The following is a 25657-nucleotide window of genomic DNA, read 5'->3' as shown; positions in this document are numbered from 1 at the left end:
AGCAGTTTCTCAAAGTACTTCTTCCAGCCTCCCATTGCTTCCTCTGCATCTGACAGGACATTTTCTTCTACATCTTTCAATACCCTGACCTGCTGGATGTCTCTTCCTGCTCTTAGCCTCTGCTCCTGTCTCTTAGTCTTTCTGCTTAGCCAGCCTGTACAAATCCTTCTCACTTTACCTCGTCTCCAGTTTGTCATAAAGTTTTTCATAGACCTACACCTACATTTTTACTTTGTCCACTGCTCTTTTTGCCTTCCTTTTACTTTTTTGGTGCTTTTTCCTGGTGGCCCCATCTCGCATAATGTTCTAGCTCTTTTTGGCATCACTCTTCTCGTTGATGCTTTCTTGCACTTCCACATTTTACCACTACATCTCTTGTCCATCTTTATTTTTGCCTGATGTCATTCCAAGCAATTTTTCTCCTACTTTCCTCAACATTTCCTCTGTAGATTACCACACATCTAGTAACTTATCAGTGTTCTTTACTTCCCTTCTTACTTCCTTTCTAAACTCTTCCTGGCGTTCCACTTCCTTCAGCTTCTACCATTTCACTCTCACTTCCATCACCTCTCTCTTTCTTCATTTCACTCCCTGCCATGCTAACTTACACACTACCATGCAATGTTGACAGGCTACCCTTTCTCCCACAACCACCTTGCAATCTCCAACCTTCCTAAAAACTCTTCTTCTATACATCATGTAATCCATCCGCGTGATTTGTCCTTCGCTCTGGTATGTAATCTAATGAATTTCCTTCTTCATTTAGTAAAGGTTTAATTTAGCTTGTGAGTGTTAATGAAGACTTTTGCTAAAGTCTACCTCTCTCTCTGTCTCTCTGCATCTCTCATTCCATATGAGCTGCCTTTGTTCCTCCAAAAGTGATTAATTAATATATAAACTGTGTAGGTCTCTGTGAATAAACTGTTTTAGTTAACGAATGGGAAGATATAAATTTACTTGTATTTTAGTTGTAGATCAAATGTGAAGATGAAAATGTTCTTCTCCGGTGAAATTTTCATATTTTCTGGACATGCATTTTCAAACTGCCTATTGTTAGTATAATGAGCTGTAAGTAACTAGATACAAATCAACATCTTCAGGGGTTTGAAATAGGGGCTACAAATAATTGAATATGTCGCTATTCAGATTTTGAACTGGGGCTATATGTAGTTGAAACTACGGCTACAAGGAGTTGAAACTAAGGCTACAAGTGGTTGTATCTGTGGCTATGAATATTTGTGACTGGGGCTTCATGGAGTTGAAACTACGGCTATGGAGGAACTGAGGCTGCATTTGGTTGTGTCTGCAGCTATGAATATTTGAAACTGAAGGCTGTATTGTTGTCAGAGACTGTGCAGCATTACGTATCTCTCTGTCACTTGTCACCTGTCACTCTCTGCCATTTGTTACCTGTCACTCTCTGTCATTTGTCACCTGTCACTCTTTGTCACTTGGTTTATCTCACTGCAGGTTATTCAACAAAGAAATTGATCAATCATGCCAATTGAATCAACGTCTCGGATACGCTATTGGATTGTTTCAAGGAGCTACCAACATCTGTCTTAATGGTAGGATCTGCCAACTTTGCATTTCTCAGACTGGCTTGTTCAGTTTTTTGATTTTTTTACAAACAGTGTGCGCATGGATGTTGGTGGGCACTTGCACCGGAAACACAACTGCTGTCTGGGTTGGCTAAGCAGTCACTACTCAACAATGTGATGGCAGCATTTTGAATGCCATCATTTTTGTGTCACCGGGTTTTGAGCTGGCACTGTGCTAATTCAATCTGGAATGTTCCTATTGATTGTATTTGTCTTCTTAGATCATATTTTAGCTTTTTCTACTGTATCAAATCTAAGAGGTATTCATTTAAAGGTTGACTTGCAACAAAATTCACATTACAGTTATTTGATAAGAAAAGATTCACCATGTCTTACTCTGTTGTGTTGTAGGTGCAAAATATGTGGAAAGGTGATTACAAGCTCCTAAAAGCTCAAAAACGAAAAGAAAATCGCAGCCACACGAGACCGCCGTAGTTTGGATTCTCTTTCCAAAGCGGCTCAAATGTGACGTAGCTGTGAGAGATGGTTTCTGTTTACACTTTCATGCAACCTTACTCGTCGAAATGTTTTCACAAATATACTTCACGCATTCAATAAAACCATGTCTATTGTTCTTACGCGTCTGTTTTATCGTCATCGTCATGCTGTCACTTTTAGCAGTGATATCCTATAACTTACCGTAAAAATTCGTTTAATTTTTTAGCCTTAGCTTGAAGGAGTACATATCATTGTCTGATAATCATGACGAGCCTGTTGGTCACTTGTGATAATCGAAAAGTGCTGCAGAAATTATTTGCGAAGTATTGGGTCAAATGATCAGATTACAACTTGCCGATTAGACCAAAACAAAACTGTAAAGTAGCGAGCATCTATGTTTCATACGGGGTCTTCAGTAAAACCCGAAGTGTTTGTCATAATCTAGTGCTACGATAAGTTTTATATAGAGCTTTTTATTGGCCTTTCAATTCATGTGAGAACATCACGTGACAAGACAATAACCAAATTTCATGGCTACGTCATCGAAATAAAGAGATTCCAATCTACAGCGGCTTCGTTTTTGAGCTTTTAAGAGCTTTTAATCACATTTCCACATATTTGGCACCTACAACACAACAGAGTAAGACATGGTGAATCTTTTGATACCAAATAACTTTAATGTGAATTTTATTCAAGTCAACCTTTCACTATACGCATAGAAAGAGTTGCTTGTCGAGTACAAATTCGTCTGGCAAGAGAGGGCAACTCCTCAATTTTAGTTCCTTAAAAAATTGTTAATTCTGAGTGAATGTGCCGGTTTGCAGTGAGTTACTACCTGACATGTTGTTCAGCACCTTCAACTCTATAATCCACAACCAACACAGTGTATATCCATGCAACTGGAGCGGAACTGAACAATAATTGGAGGTGGCTTACTGACTACAATGAGAGAATCAGATAGCTCCATACCGTTAGCTGTGTAGTCTAGTTCGAACATCTTTACTCTGTAGTGTGAAATCTGTCTGTAGGCATGGTCCTTGGAGTGTTGGTGGCTGGAGGAGCTCTAATGGCTGACAATAGGCTGAGTGCAGGTGATCTTATGTCTTTCCTCGTCTCTACCCAGACTATTCAGAAGTGAGTTATCATCTCATCAGATGAGTGAGCTTCACTCATCGTAAATATGAATGCGTCATTTTTGATAACTCTGCAGGCAGCTCGATAAAAGAGTTCTTAGAAAATTCTCTTTTCAATTTGAATATTTTGAACATGGTTTGAAATGCTGTCTGGTAGCTTTAATATCTATTTATATGTGTTTTTGTTAATATTCAGATCTTTAGGACAGCTCTCTCTTCTCTATGGTTTGGCTATTCGTGGCATGTCATCAGGATCGAGGGTGTTTGAGGTGAGTTGTCAGTTCTTGTAGTGTTATTTCATAATAAATAGAAAATTAAGTTTGGAGAATTGACCTAAAATTAAATAAAATGAATTTCAAGCAGCAGAGTGCAATTATTATTTTGCAAATTGCATTTAGAGCTGCTTCCTTATTCCTTCAGTCTAAATCTTTCAGAGTTGGATATATTTATATTGAGGTCTTGGTTAGAAAAGCTGTTTTCAATTTTATGTTTTAGATTAGACATTTAAGAGCCTCAAGGTTTGCGCAACAAATAATAATAATAATTATATAAAAAGAAAATGATAATTTTGGAACGTTGTTTGTTGCTCGTGTTTTGGGTGTACAAATCTGTTCTGTTGCATCCCACACTATTCTGTAACACGTATTATATAATAGAAAAGTCCATTGCAGGTTTTTTGACTCTTAATCTATATGCCAGGTTTTTGTGGTTTGAATGGGACTAAATATTCTTGATCCTTGGGCATATTTATAGCTAGTCTTTGTATGGCTAATATCTGAACAACCACAGTTTTCCCATTTTGGCTGAGACCATAATATTTAATGGATATTTAGCAATAAATTAGTTTTATTTCTATTTTTATACATATTGGCATATATAAAAGCAGACATCTTCACAGTTCCTAGAAAATACTTTAGGCTTAGCGCTTGCCAATACAGTCAAACATGGATAACTCGTCCACGGATAGCTCGAACACATGGTTAATTCGAACATTTCCTTTGGTCCGTTCCCATGTAATGATAAATTGCTATAGATAACTCGAACTCAACACTGTTAATTCGAACTGTTTTTTTGCCCAACGGCTACCGAAACGGTTGTTATCGCTTTAGAAAATCACTTTATTCAAAGCCATAGAGGTAAACTTCATCTTTTCGTAATTCATAAGCGTCGTTATTACCACCATCGGCAAAATATTTTTGTCAACGACTTTTCTAAAGGTTTGGTGAAATTTGATTTATACTGCTATACGATGAGTAGCACGGGCTAGCCGGGTCACGCGCGCAAGGATTTTCGCCACGCACATACAAAACAAAAATCGCATGTTGTTTTTGTTTTGTATGTGCGTGGCGAAATTCCTTGAGTGCGTGACCCGGCTAGCCCGTGATGAATAGTTTTCCGACGTTGATTCCGTGTTGAATCAATGTCGGAATGTTGAATGTTTAAAACGTCTTAAAAATTGTTGTAATTAAACTTTAACGTTGTCTGAGCTACAAAAAACTATTCATCGTTTGACCTAAACACAGAATACGTGTGTACATTCAATAAGTATCTATTAAAAAAACGTGAGTGATATAGAATGTACGTAAAACCTCGTAAAACTTCTAATTGAACTGCCTCGGAGTGTTGCTCTTAACGAATCCCAGGTAAAGTAAGATAATCTTTGCATAAACTTCAAGAAAAAACGGCAAAATTGATCGTGGGTAAAACCCCAAAAGAAAAAAATGTCTTTTCTTTTGAGCATTTCAACAACGATCAAGTTTTGCCAATGTCAATCTGAAAAACGTCCTGGCAATAACATCACCTCAAACAACAAACCAATCTCAAGTGATAGAAAAATCTCTATACTTTTTCATAAAAACGTTTTAAACTTTACATTAGAAGCATTTAATTTGAAACAAGCCATTTGTGCTTTTGATTTATATTATAGTTTGTATATGTACATGTATCTACTAATAAATAAGTAAATATATGGACTTGTGACAGTGCTCTGATAACTTGAACGCTCTGATAATTCGAACACTTTTGCTCGGTCTCTTGAAGTTCGAGTTATCCATGTTTGACTGTATGTCCTGTCAGTTTGTCACTCTCGGTTCAGGTCCATTTCATACTAACCACTGAGTCACCTCAAAACCTCATAAAGTGATTTACTTAGTCACTCATTTTCAACTAGCGCAAATGATGTAACAGGCAGCTCCTTACTATCAGCTCTAACCATGCTGCCTTGCTTCAAGATTAGTTCTTGTGAGTCTCAAAAGTTGAGAGTGGGAGTTGTCTCGCTTTGCCATAAAACCATGCTATGTCACTATAATCATGGTTTTTATTACGTATGTGTCGGTAGTATATGAAGCTGAAGCCATCACTGTCTACTGCTGATGTCGGGCAGACGATACCCTACCATTCCTTACATGGCAAAGTGGAGTTCAGGAATGTACAATTTTCTTATCCAACAAGAAAGGACCAGGTAGTTCAACTGTAGAAATATTCTTGTAAAGCTCTTTGGTTGTCTAAACATCTACCATATATCTCCTTGTATAAGCTAATTCTTGAATGCAAATAAATTTGCCCAACTAGGAGTCCAACGTATTTCTGATCAAAAGCAAATGAAATGACATTGTGCTAACTTAATTTCAGCAACAACTCAAACCTACATTCAATTCAACTTTGTTAATGTAAGTAAAACAACAAGAATGGTTACCACTATCATTAACTCTTTCGCTACCAATTAATTTTTTTATTGAGACAATTTAAATATTCAGTGAAACCAAGTAATTTATTGACATTGGTGCAATAAGTTGTCATAACAATTAACCAAATTATTTAGCATAAAATTTTACATATATCATCTGATGCCATAAAAAGGCCACAAATGTGCTGCAGAATGAGTTCAGACACTTATTTTGTCCTCATCATACTATCTGTGGTTGACAAGTTAAGCATGTTTCGGGTTAGACCAGTTACTACTATTACTATAGCTTACAGCATTATTATTACTATTAAAAATAACTACTCACTGTCTTTACTAGTGCTGGGCACAGGTAATAAAACTCGTTGAACTCGCAGATTTATCTTCTCTTGAGTCTTGGGTGATAAAAATTTGAGTGTTTCGATCTTGCGGGCTCGGGTTTTGACTTGCGAGTTCGGGTTTCGATACACGAATTCTTCGAGCAGAGTGGACAAAAACTCGGTTTATTGCGCCCTGCGCTCTAAGCACTGTTTAGCTACCTGTCTGTTAACGCTGTGAGAACGAATATCGGTCGATAGAAAATAGTAAAACATAATAAATAAATTGAATAGAATTGTAATTGCATGGTAAATTTTAATGTATGTCTGATATTTGGAAATTTTAGACATAAAACCTGTATCAACAAACTCGATACATGAAAAACCCATTGGCTAGGAAGTACTCGTGCCCAACACTAGTCTTTACTACTATAAATTGCTCAATAGATGATCATCTCAAGTTTATTCATATACATTTTGTGAAACCTACATAATTGTAATACGTCTGATCATCGCAAAGAAAAAATATCGTAAAACCTCTACTTGAACGCCATGGTGTTCTATTTTTAACCTTTTCCCGAGAGGGGCTGTCAAATAGAAATAGCACTCAAATAAAGGTTTTACGGTAGCTATAAAAATGTGCTTTTTTTCAAAGTGAAACTAAGGTCAGCGCGAGTTGCAAACATGTTTTCAATTGGCTTAACGCAATCAGAGGATTGTTTCTTTTCATTGGGAAGACAACATCATGTCCCATTTCATTAGACAACTACTCACCAATCAGAAATCAGCTGCTCCTTCGCAACCTTTGGCTTTGATAATAGCGTACGGCGTGTTTTGATTTATAGGGTCGGCTTACATGCGAGTTCCTATCAATTGCTGATTTCAGGGCTGTTTTTCTAGGGTCGGCTTATATGAGCGCTGGGCTTATGTGCGAGACATACAATACCTTAGTGGAGCTCCTAATGATAAAATTGATTTATCCAGTCCTACAATTGTCGAAAAATATAGAAATATATATTTAAAATATGTGTAAAATAGTATTTCAAAATATATTGAATGCATATTAAAGAATATGTGTTTAATAAAGAATGCGTGTATATGTAGTTATAAGACTAAAATGTGCTATATAATCATAAATATTTTTTGTGATGCTTCTTTAGAAAACAATTACAAGAGCAAACAAACTAAGGCTAATTGACTTACTAGATGAATTCCCTGCATTGCACAGGTAATAAAAAAGATGACTTATAAACATTACCTTACCTACTACATTACCTTTACACTATATTCCCTGCAACTGTTCATAAGCTGTTTCCACACTATGTGGTAGCAGCTTATAAACAGGGAGGCTATTCACATAGTGAGGCCAGCTGCTAATCGTTACGTGTGATGCAGTTTTACATTATGTTATGCATATTTCAACTGATGTAATGAATATCTACACCATTATTAATCACTGTGCTCAGTTAGCACCATAGTCAATGGATCAGCTCGATTCCTCCAGAGCTGGAGGTTCTGAAATCAGAATTTTGCAAAGCAGATATTTTGTTACTAAAACTTTATCGCTGTAACTAGGCAGACAGATACTGAGATTTATATATATGTATATAGGTAACCAGAATAACTTTTGTCCTTCATATGGCTTAAGATTTAATAATGGCTTTGTACATACATATAATATTTTTGTAAATACCGACATGACCTAGATCTGTTAGTTGGCCTAGAGCAGGCATGCCTTGTCACAAAAATACTAGTTGATCCCATGGTAGTATTCACATTTCCATTTTGTTCTCTCAAAGTGTGCATGTAATATTGGAGTAGCATAGTCTTTATTGGTTGTTTACAGGTCATTATGGAAAATCTATGCCTAACTATTCCTGGTGGAGAAGTAACCGCACTGGTTGGTCTGTCCGGTGGAGGTCAGTTGCGCATGCTTTATCAGCCCCAACATTGCTAAATCAATCTTTAGCAAGTAGGAAGTTCTCTTATCGCATGAATCACAATATGAAAACAAGAATAATGATGTGTAACAGAAGTGATATGCAATCTTCAATTTAATTTGCTTTCTTGCCATGGCATATCAGTATTTAGGCAGCTCAGCCCCTTGGATAGTTATTTAAGACTGGTTCACACTATATCGTCGTTAGTCAGCGTTTTCCGTTCGGCGTTAATCGTCGATAATGTGAAACGTAAACCGATGGCATCAACGAAGCATCACGGACACGTCGAGAAAGTTTGCAGATGTCAAACTTCTCCGATACATCGCCAAGCATCGACGACCGCCTTTCTAATGTGAACCATTTCGGCGATGGTAATTCACGGTCGCTGATAGCATGATTTATTCATATCCGTTTATGATAGTTGCTGCGGGATGAGTTTTTGATTTCAGCACGCGAAAACAAAGAGGTTTTTCCGAAAATTTAAAAAGATAAATGAAAACACTACATCACGGAGTATTTCCTGTTGCAAACGCAGATAGGTTTGTGATAGTGAGAACATGGTTATCATCGACGATCACAGAAGTATTGTGGCATCAACGCCAAAAAACGGTGATATGGTGTGAACCAGCTTTTAGTTCGTCCACCTTCAACATTAAAAAATGACCTTTTTATGTGGTATTTTATATAATCGTGTTGTTTTTGCTCAGCCTTCTTGTGACGTTTTCAGTGTCTAGTTCAGGTAACCCAAGAGTTCTTTTTAGCTACCAGATAAATTATATATAATTATTTTGTGTGTAAAGTTATAACACGCTGCGTTAACCTTCAGTTCTTCCAGAGCTTTTCAGTTCAGTTCTTCCATTTTTAAAGTCGCTGATTTTTAGCATACAAAAATTAAGCAGCTTTTCTACGCTTTTATATGAAGGTTTGTCTTCCTCTGCTTTATATCTTCAAGGGATGTACAACTATGACGCTTTCATTTTTACTGTAAAATATTTGTGCTCAAAGGATATGACACACAATGAGCGCTCAAGTTATGTATTATGTGTAGGCAAGAGCACAATAGCACAGTTACTAGAACGTTTCTATGATGTTGATGGTGGGGAGATAACCATAGACGGGGTGAATATACGGGACTGCAGTCCCAAGTGGCTTCGTGGCAGATGCATAGGTTTTATTAGTCAGGTAAGTGCTCTCTATCATTGCTGCTGAAGCATGATATTACTAATATGAAGTTCTTAAATCTGTAATTGTAGCAAAACAATGAAACAGAATCAAAATCGTCATGTTGAACATTTTATTAACAATTTCTTAATGCTAGCCATTGATAATGCACCCAAATTTGTGCTTTTTCAACTATGCAGTTGGCCATATTTCGTAATATGAAATTTTTTCCATTATTTTTTGGTATTTATATTTTCAATGCGTTTTTAAAAGTACTAATATATATTTTCAGCATGAATATAATAAACATTTCAGGCTTATAGCATTTATGAAAGCATCTGTATAATAATTCAGCTGAAAACAAGCAATCATGTTGTTTTTTGATGATTCTTATAATGTAACTCAAGTTGTATATATCAGTCACAGTATTATATTCAATCTCTGGCAAGTTGGAGCAGCCGCTTGTATCTCAGAGTAATTTCTGTCTCTAGAAAGTTGAACTTTAATTCTCAACCTTTGGTCAGCTGCGTGACCAAAGTCTCTGATGAGAGGTCAGTTTTATATGATTTCTGCATTTTTATGCTTTGAAGATTTCTCCTTCATAAGCATCCTTTGATACATGAAAACGCACAGAATTATGAAATTTTTGCTCTTCAAAGAATGCTTAGTTTATAATATTAATTCTGTTGGACAGGAAGTATTTCAATGGACATTAACTGATTCACAGATGATGACAATGTTTACACGAGCCACAAGTCATCAATGTGGTTTCTTGACCTTAATTGAACCCAGGTTGATCCGTTATTGAGAAACTATTGTTTTTACATCCAATGTACATGTATATAATATATTCTGGTAGAATTGCAAATAAATCAGTTAGTCAGCATACACCTGAGAAGATATATCCAACAGGTTATGAGCCCAGTCATAGTGGCTTATTAAGTTTACTACTTGACTATTTATTACTGAACTGCATCAAGCATGGCGACTGGTGAAGCAAAGTTAAGTTTGGACAAGCTGACAAGAACAATTACAGCACATGGAAGTTTAAACTAAGACACCTGTTGATAGCTAAGGAGCTATGGGAATTAGTGGATGGGTCTGCTGAAGAACCGACAGAAGCAACAGCCAAAGCAACCTTTGTGAAAAAGACTAATCAGGCTATATCGCTGATGGTGCTCTCGGTAGGCGATGATCTGCTATATTTAATCACTACCGGTGATAAGCCAAAAGAAGTGTGGGACATCCTACAAAAACATTTTGTACGGGCTACTTTAGCAAACAAACTATTCCTCAAAAAACAATACTTTCGAGCGTTAATGAAAGAGAGCTCCTCTGTGGAGCAGCTTTTAAAGTTTATGAAAAAATTAACTGATAAGCTTGCAGCAGTAAATGCTGTAATATCTGAAGAAGATCCAATCGTGACTCTACTGGGAAGTCTTCCAAAAAACTTTTCGACACTAGTGACAGCACTGGAGGCTAGAGTGGATACATGCCTTTCAATGGGGTATGTACAACAGGCAATACTAAATGAAGCGCAACGTCAGGACGAAAAATCACTTGAAAGCTCAAGGTTATCATTACCAGACTCTGCTAAGAGTTGGTAGGCAACTCAAAAACAAATGACAGAACCGCGACAGGAAGTGCTACGGATGTGGGAGTCTGTATCATCTGAGATCGGACTGCCCAGAACTGAAATCGAACGTTGGTGGTTATGCTCATCGACAAAAATCAGTGCAAAGCAGGCTGCAGATGATCAAGCTGAGAGCAGCTCTGACTCAGCGTTCACCATACAAAACACTAACGCTACTGACAGTAAGACATGCAAGTGGCTCATCGACTCTGGAGCCATGAGTCACATGACATTTAACAGGAGTATCTTTAAAGAGTTTGCAGAGTTTGGAAAGCCTTGGAAGGTAAGCCTTGGAGACGGCCATCAGCTGGATGCAGTCGGCATTGGTAAGGTGGAGGTCTACACCGCAGTAAGTCGTACCAAGTCTAAACCAAATACTATGCATGATGTACTCCTCGTCCCTGCAATGAAGGTGAGCCTGTTCTCCGTGCATTCAGCAGCATCTCATAGTTTTATCGTGCAATTCGGCCACTCTTGCTGTTGGCTGAAGAACAAGAGTGGCTGGGTCAGAGCCACCAGAACTTTGATTGACAAACTCTATTATCTAGACACATGTTTCAATAAAGAACATGTTTCTGTAGCTTCAGAGTTATGGCATAAACGCTTAGGGCATGCAAGTGTATCTGTCATGGCAAATGCTAGCGACTTAGTGATAGGAGCAGATTTGTCTATTGTCAAAATAGATGTGTATGAACCCTGTATTTTGGGAAAAATGTCTAGGAAACCTTTTCCTAAAGATGGTATCGTTAAGTCTAGTAGGTGACTAGAAATAGTACATACTGATGTGTGTGGCTCGATGAAAACCAAATCCATTGGTGGTAGCCAGTATTTTGTTTCTTTTATTGACGACTATACTAGACATGCTTTCCTCTATTTCATGCGTGAAAAATCTGAGGTATTTTCTAAGTTGAAGGAATTTCAGGCCTTTGCTAGCAATCAGGCTGGCCAGAGTATCAAGATTTTACATCGTGATATTGGTGGTGAATATATTGGAAAGATTTTGAAAACTATCTCTTGTCGTGTGACATTCTCCAGCAGCTTACTGTGCGGTACTCGGCTGAGCAAAATGGGGGTAGCGGAGCGCTATAACCGAACCATATGTGAATCTGCTTAGGCTATGGTAGCGCAAGCGAGGCTGCCAAAGTGTTTCTGGGCAGAGGCCATTGCTAATGCTGCTTATGTTGAAAATAGATTACCCACTAAGGCAACTAGTAAAACTCCTTATGAGTTGTGGTACAAGCACAGGCCTGACATTAGTCACCTTAGGGTGTTTGGATGCGCAGCATTTGCCCATATTCCAAATCAGCTAAGAAGCAAACTTTATGTAAAAGCCGAGCGCATGATCTGTATTGGATATAGTGTCAGAAGCAAGGGGTATAGGCTGTACAACTCCACCACTGACACAGTAGTGGTGCTTCGCGACATTGTGTTTGATGAGTCAAAGTTAGGGTTGCTCATTCAAACTGATCTATCTGATCAACCACAGTCATGTGATGTAGACGCAAGCCCAGGCCCAATTGAAAATGGCTCTGAAAATCCAACGAGCAATCCGCGTCGTTCTACTCCGCTATTTGCTCTGTACCGAAGGCCAGATGTAGTGATATTTGCTCTGTACCACAGGCCAGATTAGTCATATTTGCTCTCTACCAAAGGCCAGATGTAATGTTAGTTGCTCTGTACCAAAGGCCAGATGTTGTGATTTCGACCTTGACTTCTCATACCTTTCAGAACAAAAGCTTTAAAAACTGATTACTCCTGAACTCTTAACTGTGAATCATCTTCAAAGAACTAGTTGAAACTAGAAATCCTGCTTAAATTACCCTGTACAATTAACTAGTTTGTGAACATAATTGGCTTCAAGCACTCTCAACTAGCTACATAGGAGTGTTTGCACCCACAGGTATTGACTTTAACCAGCTGTATAGCAACTTCACAGTCGCATGCCACTACTAGTGAGACCTTCGATATGTGATCATTCTATAACACGGGTAATATTCTGTATAAATCTGGGTTCATTTTGTGAAGGTTTCTTGTGATGTCTACTTTAGGAGCCAGTTCTGTTCGCCACATCGGTTCTCGAGAATATAAGATATGGTAAACCAGGAGCATCCGATGCCGAGGTAGGCAAACAAAGGTTCTTGATAGTCTATATTGCTTGTCCCCGTAACATCCCTATTTGTTTCTCAGATTGGTAGTTATCCTTCCATTTTAGGAATTATGGATTTCCAAAAGAATCTCATAATCATAATTTTATCTTGCTGCTTGTGTGTAAATGATGGTGGTTAAACGGTTTTTACTACTAGACTGCTAATGCTTAATTCCATAGGAGTGGACAACTTCAGTCTTAGTGTGAGAATAAAAAACAATATATACTATTAAAAATATATGTACATGTATATGCTTTCATAAGAATGGGCTGGCGTTTCCTACTAATATTATTTTACTAATTAAAACACAAACTTTCTTATCATCATGATTAACAACCAGTAGAGTTTTTGGTTGAATCTTCAATTTTGCAGTTATGAGTCTTTTTAAACTGCATAATTAAAAGGTTTCATTTGACCTAATTTGCATTTCTGCTGACTGTCACTTAGTTATAATATTGGAAGGTATGAATTACTATGGTATACCTTTTTTATTAAATTGTTGATTTTTAAAACTTTGTTATTCATGCATAATTACTTTAGTTTAAAAAATCATGGCACTGCAAACTTTGCTGAATGAACGAAATGATAAAATTATTATCATACCGAAAGGAAACAAAAACGATAATTTTTGTGAACTGTTATAAACGTCTCTGATTGCTCGTAGTAAAACAGTACACACAAAATTATAGAAGGTAAAATTGCAACATGTTGTGATGATTGTGTTTAAAATGACAGTTGAAAGTTTAAAATGACAGGTTCACCCTCAGTTTCCACATTTTTATATTGAGCGTAAAACTAAACAAATATTTGTTTTGTCTCGACTTACCTTATGAACCAATTTTCAACATATAATGTCCAAGATTCCTTGAGGCATAACGGTTTGGTGTATAAAAGTTGTAAAGTTTGTTATAAATAAAAATAATAAAACGTGTAAAGTAAGTATGTAAGTATGTAAGTACTATGTTATAAATTAAAACTTTAAATATAAAATATATAAAATATAAATCTTAAATTATATTTAGTGTAAGTTAGAGTAAGTTACAGTGTGTATTTCTGTCACTTACTCCACCCCTGAACTTATGCATTGTGCGACTTACACTTTGTTCACATGCCTTTAGATAAGCAAAACTTCTTTTTATTACTATTTTAATGTAGATTTTACACTTTTAGTTTCAACATATTTTTGCAGTTTATTCTAACTCCTTTATATAATTAGGAGTATTTGCTAATGCTTTTTTGCCCTGGAACGAATTAAAAATTGTATTTTTATAAGAATATTTTTCCCAAGATGTAAGTAATGGTTTTGACATACAAAGCAAATATCTGAATGTTTCAACTTCCTATGTCGAGGTTTGACTATACTTCACCGACCATAGTACTAAATAATCGTGTAATAAATACAGAAATATTAAAATCGGCTCTAATAACAATGAATAACAACTGGACAAGGATAGTTAATAGTATCAAATTTTTACTTCATTTTTCAAGCGTGCAAGGTTTCTGAAAGCTTACTGGTGAGCCTTGGATTGTTTTCCCTTGATTTACGAAACGGACTGTCACAAAGGTGATAATAGCCTGATCAAGATTGAATCCTTTTCATCGCATTTGATTTCTCATAATATCCTTGAACTACAGCATTTGTCCCATGTTTAGGACTAGTTATTCAGTTTACGTAGTCTGGTAAGAGATTCGGTTATTGGCAACAACTCATACAAATTACATTATAGATATAAGCTTTTTTAAAAGTGTGAATTTGCTTTTTATATAAACAACAGGACACGTTTTTTACAAAAACCTCTATTTTTTATAGCACATGTTGCATAATAAAGCGACAGACATCATGCGTTTGACAGCTAGGTTATCATTAGCCACTATTTGTTGACTTTTCATCTTACCAGGGACTGCATAAGTTTGTATTTTGACATCTAAGCTGTGTCTATCGCTAGGAATTATTTGATAATGGTATTTATCTCTGTGCGGTGCAGGTGCTGTCTCTATGAGAGAAGGGCCGACTTTATGTAGCCCAACTTTTTAGTCACAAGATGAGAAATTAGCTATATTTCTGTCAGTCCATTAGTGAGGGTTTCAAGTGCAGATGGTAAACAGATAAACTTACTGCCAAGGATAAGGACTTCAACAATAGCCTCAATGTACAAAGTTTTTCAACAAAGTCTGTAAAGTACATTGTATGGCTAAATACAATAAATGCTCCGATAACGTAAACCTATAACATAAATTCCACATAACATAGACAATTCTTGCAAAGTTTTTGATTTGTACAACATAAAAACGTAAAGTGTCAAATCGGAGCAAGTTCTCAAATTTGATTTGAATAATGAGAACCTCATACAGTAGATGTCCCTAAAATATGCTAGTGAATAGCCCTAATTCTTGCTGGACTTGGGAGAGAAACCGATGTATAGGGTTATCTCTTTTACATGTAGAAATACTAGTACCTTGTCAGTCCAATTCACCATGAGAGATCATCAGGTGTGTCGATACAGCGCAGAGAATATGTGGTTGCGCAATTACTGTACTGGATTCTACATCTGAAGTAATTTCTGACATTCGAACAACCTGATAGTGTCATGAGTGAAAGTTCAGTAATGAGTAAAAGTTAAAAATATAACATAGAAATATAAACTCTGTTAGTTTAAACTGAATTTTGCATAAGTTGGAATAAGTTATACCACCTATCTCTATCACTGCGTCTACCTCCGCACTTATCCGGATATCTGGATAAACTAACTCTAAAAATGTTTTTTATTGATTGTTAATGTACTTTTTAAGTTATAAGTTTTTTATGTAGCTTTACTTCATGCGTTTATTTTAATGTTATGAGATTACTAAAAATATATATGTACATGTACAGTGCGCACCCAGATTACAATGTCCCTGTTATACAGTTTTTTCGCCTTATGAAGTGGAATACGATATTTTTTTGTCCCCCGCCATTCAACACTGTTTTTACCATACGACATTTCTTTCGAAATTCAAATTTGGCAGTCGGTGTGCTGAATATGTCGGAATAACGAAAATGCCGATATGCTATTTATGGAAATCTCTCTCACAATGTCTGAATTAGATATGATGCTCGCTCTCTCTCTCTCTATGTTCAGCATTATTCGTTATAAGTTATAGTAAAAACGAAACTGTAAACCGATAAAAACTGAAAACTGGAAACTGATAAAATTTTAGACGATGACAAATTTAAAGTTTATTTCAGTAAAATTCATACTAAAACTTAGCTTTAAGCGTGTGTTTTGTAAGCTAAATTCATATAAGTTGAATTCAAAGTTTATGTTACACGTCTGTCTTGAAGGTGAGAACTCTCTACATGTAGTACATTGTAATGTTACATTATAATGTATTGCAGATCATAACCACTAGATGCACTATAGTTACTGTAATAACTATAGTTACTAAGGTTAACATACTATTTTGTCACTAATTTTGAATATGTACAGTAGGTATATGAAATTTTGATGTTTTTTACCAGGGGTATTTTCATTAGATAAGTACTATGGGTTTTAAGACGCCTCTATACGAGACTTTCACCTTACCATGCCAGAACTGAAGTGAATTAAAATCGTATGGCTAGGGACCATTGTATATATGGCTCTTTTGTAAGCGCATATATTATTTTGTCAATGAAAACCAAGGTCAGAGACTATACGAGTTTTTTGTATAATTTTTCAAGATCATTCATAGTCAGCCAGTTTGAGCACCAATGGTGGAGACTATTTTTATCGCTAACAACACCAGATTAGTCAAGGGCAACTTCTCAAGTTTCTCAGATAGAAAACAAAATAAAAATCCTAAATATGCAAAATTAATAATAAAAATTTGTGCATAGAAGGGTGTGCCTATATTAAAAAGGTTACTGTTTCCACCAGAAGCTATCCATCAAAACTTTGGATACGAAGATACTGGTACCTCTCAATACCGGTACAAATGTAAAAATGAGATATCGGAATGTCTGTGTCTGGTACTTTGTCTGACTGAATGGAAAGAGAATGTAGAGGCTATTCCTACTCGAAATAATACAATTGTCCGCGTGGAAAGTATTAGCATTTACCGATGTAGCAATTGAACCTTACGGAAAACCAGAAATGCAAGTTCACAAAAACAAGCAAAAGCATCATGTTTCATAGAGTTAATAGAGTTTTAATTAATACATCATTTAGTGTGTGCAATTGAGAAAAGGGTTTTTTTACCAGGGGGTGTTTGCATTGAATAGTTACTATGAGTTTCTATACCCCTCTATACAACATTTTCGCCGTATGATTGTAACATCGGAACAAATAAATATCATATGGCCAGATCCACTGTATATGTATTTAATTTATAATCATGTAATTTATACTGTTACTTAATTTATATTTATAAATGTAATTTATATTTTTTATTTAATTTATATATTTCTATATTTACTTAACATATATATTGTTATATATTTCTTTAATATATGTATTTCTATATTTATTTAGTTTATATATCCTATTTAATTTATGTAATTTTATTTTATTTATATTTTAATTTTATTATATACTAATTAATTTATATACTATTTAATTAATATATTTATTTAATTTATATTCATTTCTTATAGCCTAATTTTTACTAGAAATAATTTATATATACATATATTTCTATATTTATTTAATTTATATATAGTTGTATATTTAATAAATTTATATATCATTCTATATTTATTGAATTAGATTTATTTCAACATATTTTTATATTTTTTCTCAGGTGAAGGAAGCTGCCATTCTAGCCAACGCTCATGACTTTATAACTAAGTTTCCCTCAGGATATGACACAGTCCTGGGTGAGCGAGGTGTAACTGTTTCTGGTGGGCAGAAGCAGAGGATAGCTATAGCTCGAGCTCTTCTCAAAAATCCCTCTATTATGATATTAGATGAGGCTACAAGGTATTATGGCCCTTTCTTTATTTGATTTGCTAATCTGTCATCATTTTGCTATCTGAGAAAGGAGCCTAATTATTATATACCATAAATTCTGGCGTATAACTCAAAAATTTGACACCCAATTTCGAGCTTTAAAATGCATCTTCGATTTATACTGCGGTTATGTTTTCCATGGCACAAATTATAGTAAAATTTAACTTCAAAAAACCGTCGGAAATCAGAATTACATGATATGACTTAAAGGAATTTATTTATAGAATAGTAAAATACTAGTAATCCTACTCAACATGATGATGTATCATGGATGATGGATCAAACACAAAGTTCCATTCTTCACCATTGATATTGTCATCGCTAGGATTCTTTTCTAGAACAAAGTGTTTTTTAGAATTTAATGCTTTTTACTTAGTATTCGCCCACAAGCCTACACTTCAGTAATCCATTTGATACATCTACTATCGTCCATCCATCCTGGTTCTTGTATGCGAGTCATAGTTCCTGACAGAAATCTGTCTTTCGGTATTGCGTTTCTGTTAAATATTTATTATCAGAGGTGGCAGTTTCGTTCTATTGGCTAGACGGGCCAATACGATGGTGAAGTGCTGTTTTTCGTGCCACATCTTCTCAGGTGTATGCTGACTAACTGATTTATTTGCAATTCTACCAGAATATATATATACATCGAATGTAAAAACAATAGTTTCACAATAACAGATTAACCTGGGTTCAAGTAAGGTCAATAAACCACATCGATGACTTGCGGCTCATGTAAACATTGTCATCATCCATGAATCAGTTAATGTCTATTGAATTACTTCCTGTCCAACAATTAGCACCGCCTTCTCTTGTTCTTTTTCTTTTGTAAGTGTCATATAGCCGATAGCACAAAAAATGGGTATTTTTGCTGATTGCATTTTTAAATGTCATTTCTTCAGCTACGCGTCGCCCGCCTTTGATGCCGTCGCCCGCCTTTGATGCCGTCGCCCGCCTCTGATGCCGTCGCCCGCCTCTGATGCCGGCTGAACTATTAGCAGTTAAGTGACAGGTACATTTTAAAACCAGGATTTTCAAACCAAACTTTAGACCTCGACTCGCACGCCGGTGTTTGCAATATCTGGATGTGTTTGTCATGTCAATTTGAATGTATAGCAGAAGCAACATAAATATAATGGTCTACTTACTCCCTGTAGAAATTTGTATTGATCCACATTTGAAGGGTCGTATTACTATTAGGATGAGTAGATTTATGTACTAACGAGTATTCAATGGCACATTCCTAGAAAACACAGCCAGTTGTTTTGGCAAAGGAAAAATAAGGTTCAAAGTATAACAGGTAGATCATGTTTCTTTTATTTTTCGGATAATACCGTGTTTAATTTTGTCATTTTACATAGAGTTGTTGAAGCTTTGCTTTCGTTACTCTGTGTTTCACATATTTTCATTAGAATGTAGAGAAACCTGCATTTACCAGTTATATTTTTTATGAAAGGGCACTTTGAAAGGTTTCAAATACCTACTATTGCTATCTTTGACATTTTTGACTAGCCAACTTTGACTGCAACGTATCGTTGCAGCTGACTGTTACATGCATTCACATTTTCCCACCAGTTTTTGTCTATGATAGGTTTTTAGAGTGTGTACTTCTACAGTTGTACCCATATTATTGACACTATTTTATTTCTTATTAACATTTTTAGTTTAATTCTCCTAGTTTCAGTTAGTATTCTTATCCGCTGTATAGTTCTTATCTGCTGTATAACTCTTATCTGTTGTATAGTGCATTGGATGCGGAGTCAGAGAGAGTCATACAGGAAGCATTGGATCGAGCTGTTAAAGGCCGCACAGTCTTGGTGATAGCTCATAGACTTAGTACCATCAAGTCTGCTGATTCTATAGCTGTGATCGACAATGGGCGCGTTGTAGAGGTATTTACATACATTTCATCATATAGTGGTGGGTGGGAGATTAGCTCGCATTGAATGGCTGCTCATGCACTCAGCAATACCAAAGTTGTGTGAAGAAAAGGTGTCACAAGAATTTTATCAACCTGGCACAACAATATCTTTTTGTCCTTCTATCTAAGTTATTACACTAGTAAGTGATGTTACATTACTAACAACTTGCCATTTATTGCAAACTAGCAGCAAAATCATTTCTGGGAATTTCGTTCATTTTCAATGCAGACAGCCTGCAGGCGGATTTTTGAGAGACTAGTTCTCAGGAAACATAGGGAGGTTTGCAATAAAATGTTTTTGGAGACTTGGCAGAAGGCACTGAGCGTTTGCGTGTGATGTTTGAATGAAAGACTGGGTAACAAATTTAAAAAAAATTTTTTTTTTGGAGCTAAATTAGCTATATCTTACCAAGTTTTCCTGAATCCAAATATACGTGTAACCATAAAAGTGCTGATTGGCTCTCATTTTCCAGGTATAATAATTTTAAAAATACGGGTGTTATGATGAAACTTAGTCGCATAATAAGCCTCAAATACAGGTCATGACACAAGTAGGCAGCCATTACTGTTTATCAGAGGCACGCTAATACAAAAATAAAGTGTTTGTATTGCGTCCTGATTATTAGTTTTTGCCTATCTTTTACACTCGCTTGTTGGTGCATCTCTCCTCAATGTTCAGTGAAAGTCTGCAAACAAGCGCTACCTCGACTTACCTTGTTACCTCTTTTCCACCGCTACGATATCCTGGTTACAATTTTTGCCATGTTCATACCATGTTCCCACTTATTGACCCAAAGTTGTCTAAAAAAAGCGCAAATGGAAGTGAAAGAAAGTTTATTTTTTGAGGCATGTTGCAGCCTAGCTTAGCATTGGTGGAAAGCAACTTCTCCACAAGTTCTTCATAGTTTTCTGCTCGTTGTTCCTGTAAGTCTGTGACTCCTGTCCTGGAAGACTCTAATACTGTCTTCTTTTCTGTTTGAAGTAAGCTATGAAACTCTTCAACAAGTAGACGCTCTCGAATCTGTGGGCTGTTGAGCACACCTTCCTTTATCTCTGCCTCACTCAGTTTTGGAAACTCCTTACCGAGCTATAGGAAGGCAGACATTGGCTTTTTCTTTAACAAAGTTTTCATCAAGCCAAGCATGATTTGGAAGATTTTTTTCAGGAATTCAAGAAAGCTTTATGCAAAACATTTTGGCTTTTGGGACACACCAGCTGACGTTTTGGCCAGTTGTGTCTGATGTAGTGAGCAGTTCTATCCCGGCTATCTCATTCGCATTAAAAAACAGCAGTACGTGATGTATTTACTCTGAAGAGCAAGCAAAAGTCCCACCAACTTTAGGGCATCGCGTATCAGCCATTCATGTTGGTCATACTCAATGCATGCTAACAGTGTTAGCATGTTATCAAATTTTTCCATCATTCATACAACATGCCACCAGGAATAGAAGGTGAATACCTGCTTTTAAATTTGCCTTAGATGAATCAACGAAGGGACACCACTTCTTTGGATCATAGTCAATTTCAAGAGCTTCCATCCAGCTACATCATGGCAAAATACAAAGTTGACTTCCTTCCTAAAAAGTAGGACAATATATTTTTGCCTGGCATCGAAGCTGGAGACTGATACATGTGCTGCCAAAAGGTTTTGCTGATGAAGTCTTGGTCCAAGCAAGTTAGCTTTAAGGAAATCCAGATCTCTAACCAGGTCATTTCAGTCATTCTGTATGGCTCACAAGATTCAGCATGTAATAGAGTAGAATCCTCAGGCATTTCTTTTGCTGTTGTATGTGTGGCAGAATACTCACTGTCAGTATCTTTTGAATTCTTTAGGTGGCTCCGAAACTGGTAGATCATTGTTATGGGGTATTGGTCACCCGGCTGATGAAATGTCAGGGTGTTGTATATCTCGAAGTTTACTCTTCGACAAATCTTTTGTGACTGGAACCTCAACACAAGTAACAGTCATCGGAGTAATGGGGAGTTTCCTCCATACCATTAGAATGGCAAATGGCATGGATGCTCACTTTTTGCAAGTCATTGGCTAATATTAGTAGCACATGTATAACAACATGTGTGAGTAGCCGAGCTCCTGTTTCGGTCCCCCTACCTGGCAGCCAAAATATAGATGGCAGGCTTTTTTTCACTAAGGCTGTAATATTCCTCTTCTGCGCAGAAAAAGTAACCTCACCACAAATGTAACAAAGGTTATCTACGCTGTTTATACACCTACAAAGCCTATGGTAAGGTGTTACTACAAGTCTACACATAATCAAATGAACAAGAGAAGTGACAAACAACTATGCTACAGAACCCTCTCATAAATTGACAGTTAGGTAGTCCCTTTTTACTGTATGCAATTGGTTACTTTAGTAAGCTTATACACAGTGCTACTCAAATAAACATAGGTCGAAGGGTTGAGAAACACTGTATTTTAGGAGACTGTACTGCAAGGGCGTAGGCTGAATGAATTATACAGCATTTTGAGGGACACAATTAGCAAAGTGGGTTTGTTTGCCAGCTCCTATAAAACTATGTATATTGTATACATATATCATAGTCCTTATAAGATACAGGATATATGTCCATTCTGAAGGATAATGATACGACTTAGTGTATATTGAAAAAAATGTATATTTTGAAGATCAGAACCGATGAACCAACGTTAGAAACCATATTTTTGCTCAGTGCTTGTGATTTAGTACAAACCAACTCAATAATGCCAAGAAGCATTTTGGTCGTTGCTCAGTAAAATCAGTCAAATAATGTAGAAATGCATAGCATTTACGCAGACTAACCCACACACACATACACACACACCCACACACATCCACACCCACACATTTACACACTCACACCCACACATTTACACACGCACACACATACACATGTACAATGACAAAATAGAATTTAATAATTGCAAATGTGTATTGAAAATGATATAATATATAATCAAACTTTGACATAGGAAATTAATACTTTTTAATATATAATTGGTATTTCAAAACCATCATTTGTTGGGGCAAATATAAGAATACATAGTATTTCATTAAATTCATTAAAGTAATGATAAATGCTTAAATTCCATATATTAAAATATGTTAAAAATTAAATGTAAAACTTAACTTATATGTAAACTCTAAAATATTATAATTGCTATAAATTGCTATTTATCATCGTGCAGCCATAGCCTAGAGACGTAGAGCTCCTGACTAGCAAACAGTACGGTGGGCTCAATTCTCACAAAAGCTTCAATAGTGACATGGGATCCAATCTAACATTGCTCTCTCTCCCTCGCTCTTTCTCCCTCTCTCTCTCACCCTCTTTCTCACCCTCTCGCTCTCTCTGTCTCGCTCTTTCTCGCTCTCGCCCTCTCTCTCTCGCCCTCTCTCTCTTGCTCTCTCTGTCTCGTTCTCTCTTTCTCTCTCGCCCTCTCGCTCGCTCTCTCTCACGCAGATTAATCTGTAGGTTGACAGGTAATTTCATACCTGGGGTTTGGTGAGAAAATAAGCTGCATTTTTGAAACACATGAACAGAAATGTAGGCCCAACAATAAGCAAGTTCAATGATAGAGTGAGTGATGGAAATATCTGGTCTAACTGAAGAATCTAACATACACTAAATGAAGTTTAACATAACTCAATTGATGTGTTTTTTATCTTTTTTACGATATATTTTAAATTTCTACTACTTGTTTTTATTTTCAAAAATTTTTTATGCTATTTACGCATATGCAAAATGTTGTGCTGTCAGCAGTTGGAAGTCTCTCAATATCCCATCACACAAAGGGCAGAATAAGGGAGGCAAATTTATCATGTTTCGTTTACTTTTACCCTTGTTAAAACTTTTGTGCCACACTTCCTTTAATATGCTTGCTACTCTAAATTTATCAGAGCTGAAGGAGTATTTGTGAGCTATATTGTGAGTATTTGTATTCTAGGTCCTAGGATGATCGATCTAGGATGATCAATCTAGGACCGAGTTGATACAGGTCCTATATTTATGGTTAAAATGTAAACCAGGAAATAAAATAATCTTTACTATAATAAGAGCTGCATCCGTCGGTTCGTCCAAGGCCACGGTTGGATGTTGGGGAAAAGATTGCGTCAAATGGTATTCAAACCCACAACGTTCGCCACCCGGTACACTACCACCGACGTCAATCATTCATCTTAGAAATTTACACAAGTCAGAGGCCTATCAGATTTTATTCATAAAATTTTTGACTATAACATTTAAATGAGTTTGTAGTATTAAAGTATAGTGAATAGTTACGTGACTACAGGGAAGGAGGGTTGACCAATCACAACACATAGCCCTACTGTTAACCCGTGAACAGAATTGGGCTTTCTTGTTGTAAACTGACCATAGATAAAAAGTCATATAATACCATAAGGCTATTGATTTCCTGTTGTAAAGCAGAGATATACAGCACAGATGCTTGAAACAAAGTAAACCAAACACATTTATGCTGTAGATTGGGGACCACGAAACTCTTAGCAAGAAGAAGGGAGCTTATTGGAAACTTATAACTAACCAGCAGTATTCTTGATGCCTGGGCTAAAGCTTGTCTTTTCCTACTGCTTATTTTTTATACAATCACTTTATCTATCAGCATGTACTTTTGCTTTTTATTGCAGTTTGTCATGGGAGGTTGTAGTTTTTTTTATTGTCAATTCCATCACTGAAATAAAGATGAATTTGTTTAGCCTATTTTCTATAGTTGAGGCAAGTAAATCATTCACAGTTTGTTATTTGTGCTGGATGCCTTGCTACTTTATAGAAATTCAGTAAACAGTAATTTCAAATGCAAACATAGAAACAAATTCCATTTTGTATCAGGGGTTAGCAATGGTAGTAGTCATTTGTCTCATTGATTCAATCCTGTTTAGCTGAGGACCCTTTGAAAAAAAATTTTCTTATTACATTTTCCTAGAAAATATGAAATGTTCTAGTTTGGATATATTTTAAGTGTACACCTACGATAGAGGTCAGTTCTACATTGCATTACGAAGATTCAAAAACAGCAGCATATGAGGGCTGTTGATAAGTGAGGCACTGAAGCTAAAAGACAGCTTTCATCCAAGCACAGACAGTAGTAAATGATGCCCCAACTTGCTGCTCAAATTGTACAGGTTATGAATTTAATATTTCACTTTGTCTTCCTCAATATATAGCAGCTGAGGAGAAATTGCTAATCCAACCTTATAGGCTGATCAGATACTGCCATTTTGTCAGAAGTTATACCAAACGAAGACCTACCACTTCCTGTTTGACGTCTTCAATATTACTTTGGCCAGCATTATTTGCATCGACCATAGTTCTATGGATACAACTTCTACAACTTACCTGTTGTACTCGATAGTGGTATCGAAATTGACATGATGAAGTTGTCTATTGGTGTTTACAGGGGTTTATCCCTTAGATAAGAGAAATCTATCACACCTCTTTGTTTCTCTCTGCATGCTACACAAAAGGCCATTTTCAAAATAACTGACAGAAAGCAGAAGAGTTGCTAACAATTTCTAAAACGAGCAATTAAAAGATAACTTTTAAAATGGCATTTTTCCAAGAAAGCTCTTACATTTGCATTTGAAAAATGAAGTCTGGTGTATATTCACATTGGTTTTCGGTAGAAATAGAGTTAACTCAAAATTACAAAAGGCTGGTTGAAAATTGATAAAATAGACAATTTTTTCCATTGGTCAAGATGTTG

The 25657-nt window shown here is 36.2% G+C and overlaps 1 protein-coding gene across 2 annotated transcripts in view; it reads left to right on the top strand.

The window, feature by feature from the left end:
- LOC137394836 (mitochondrial potassium channel ATP-binding subunit-like) overlaps positions 1 to 24648 on the top strand; it is a 35357-nt gene extending 10709 nt beyond the window's left edge. The window contains exons 9-18 of one of the 2 annotated variants that reach the window (XR_010978390.1): positions 1471 to 1568; positions 3068 to 3173; positions 3369 to 3441; positions 5511 to 5633; positions 8019 to 8091; positions 9161 to 9294; positions 12955 to 13026; positions 17812 to 17887; positions 19765 to 19912; positions 24419 to 24648. Coding sequence is in view for 1 of the 2 variants with exons in the window: in XM_068081609.1 (XP_067937710.1) it covers positions 1471 to 1568; positions 3068 to 3173; positions 3369 to 3441; positions 5511 to 5633; positions 8019 to 8091; positions 9161 to 9294; positions 12955 to 13026; positions 17812 to 17990; positions 19765 to 19912; positions 24419 to 24493 (1081 nt within the window). In the remaining variant the exon portion in view is untranslated. Of the gene's footprint in view, positions 1 to 1470; positions 1569 to 3067; positions 3174 to 3368; positions 3442 to 5510; positions 5634 to 8018; positions 8092 to 9160; positions 9295 to 12954; positions 13027 to 17811; positions 17991 to 19764; positions 19913 to 24418 lie in introns of both variants that reach the window. The other variant, XM_068081609.1, reaches the window with a different exon arrangement.
- The last annotated feature ends 1009 nt before the right edge of the window (positions 24649 to 25657 follow it).

Source organism: Watersipora subatra, chromosome 1, assembly GCF_963576615.1.
Source record: "Watersipora subatra chromosome 1, tzWatSuba1.1, whole genome shotgun sequence".
NCBI lineage: Eukaryota > Metazoa > Bryozoa > Gymnolaemata > Cheilostomatida > Watersiporidae > Watersipora > Watersipora subatra.
The sequence above is the reverse complement of the archived record's forward strand: the minus strand, read 5'-3'. Positions and strand labels throughout refer to the sequence as shown.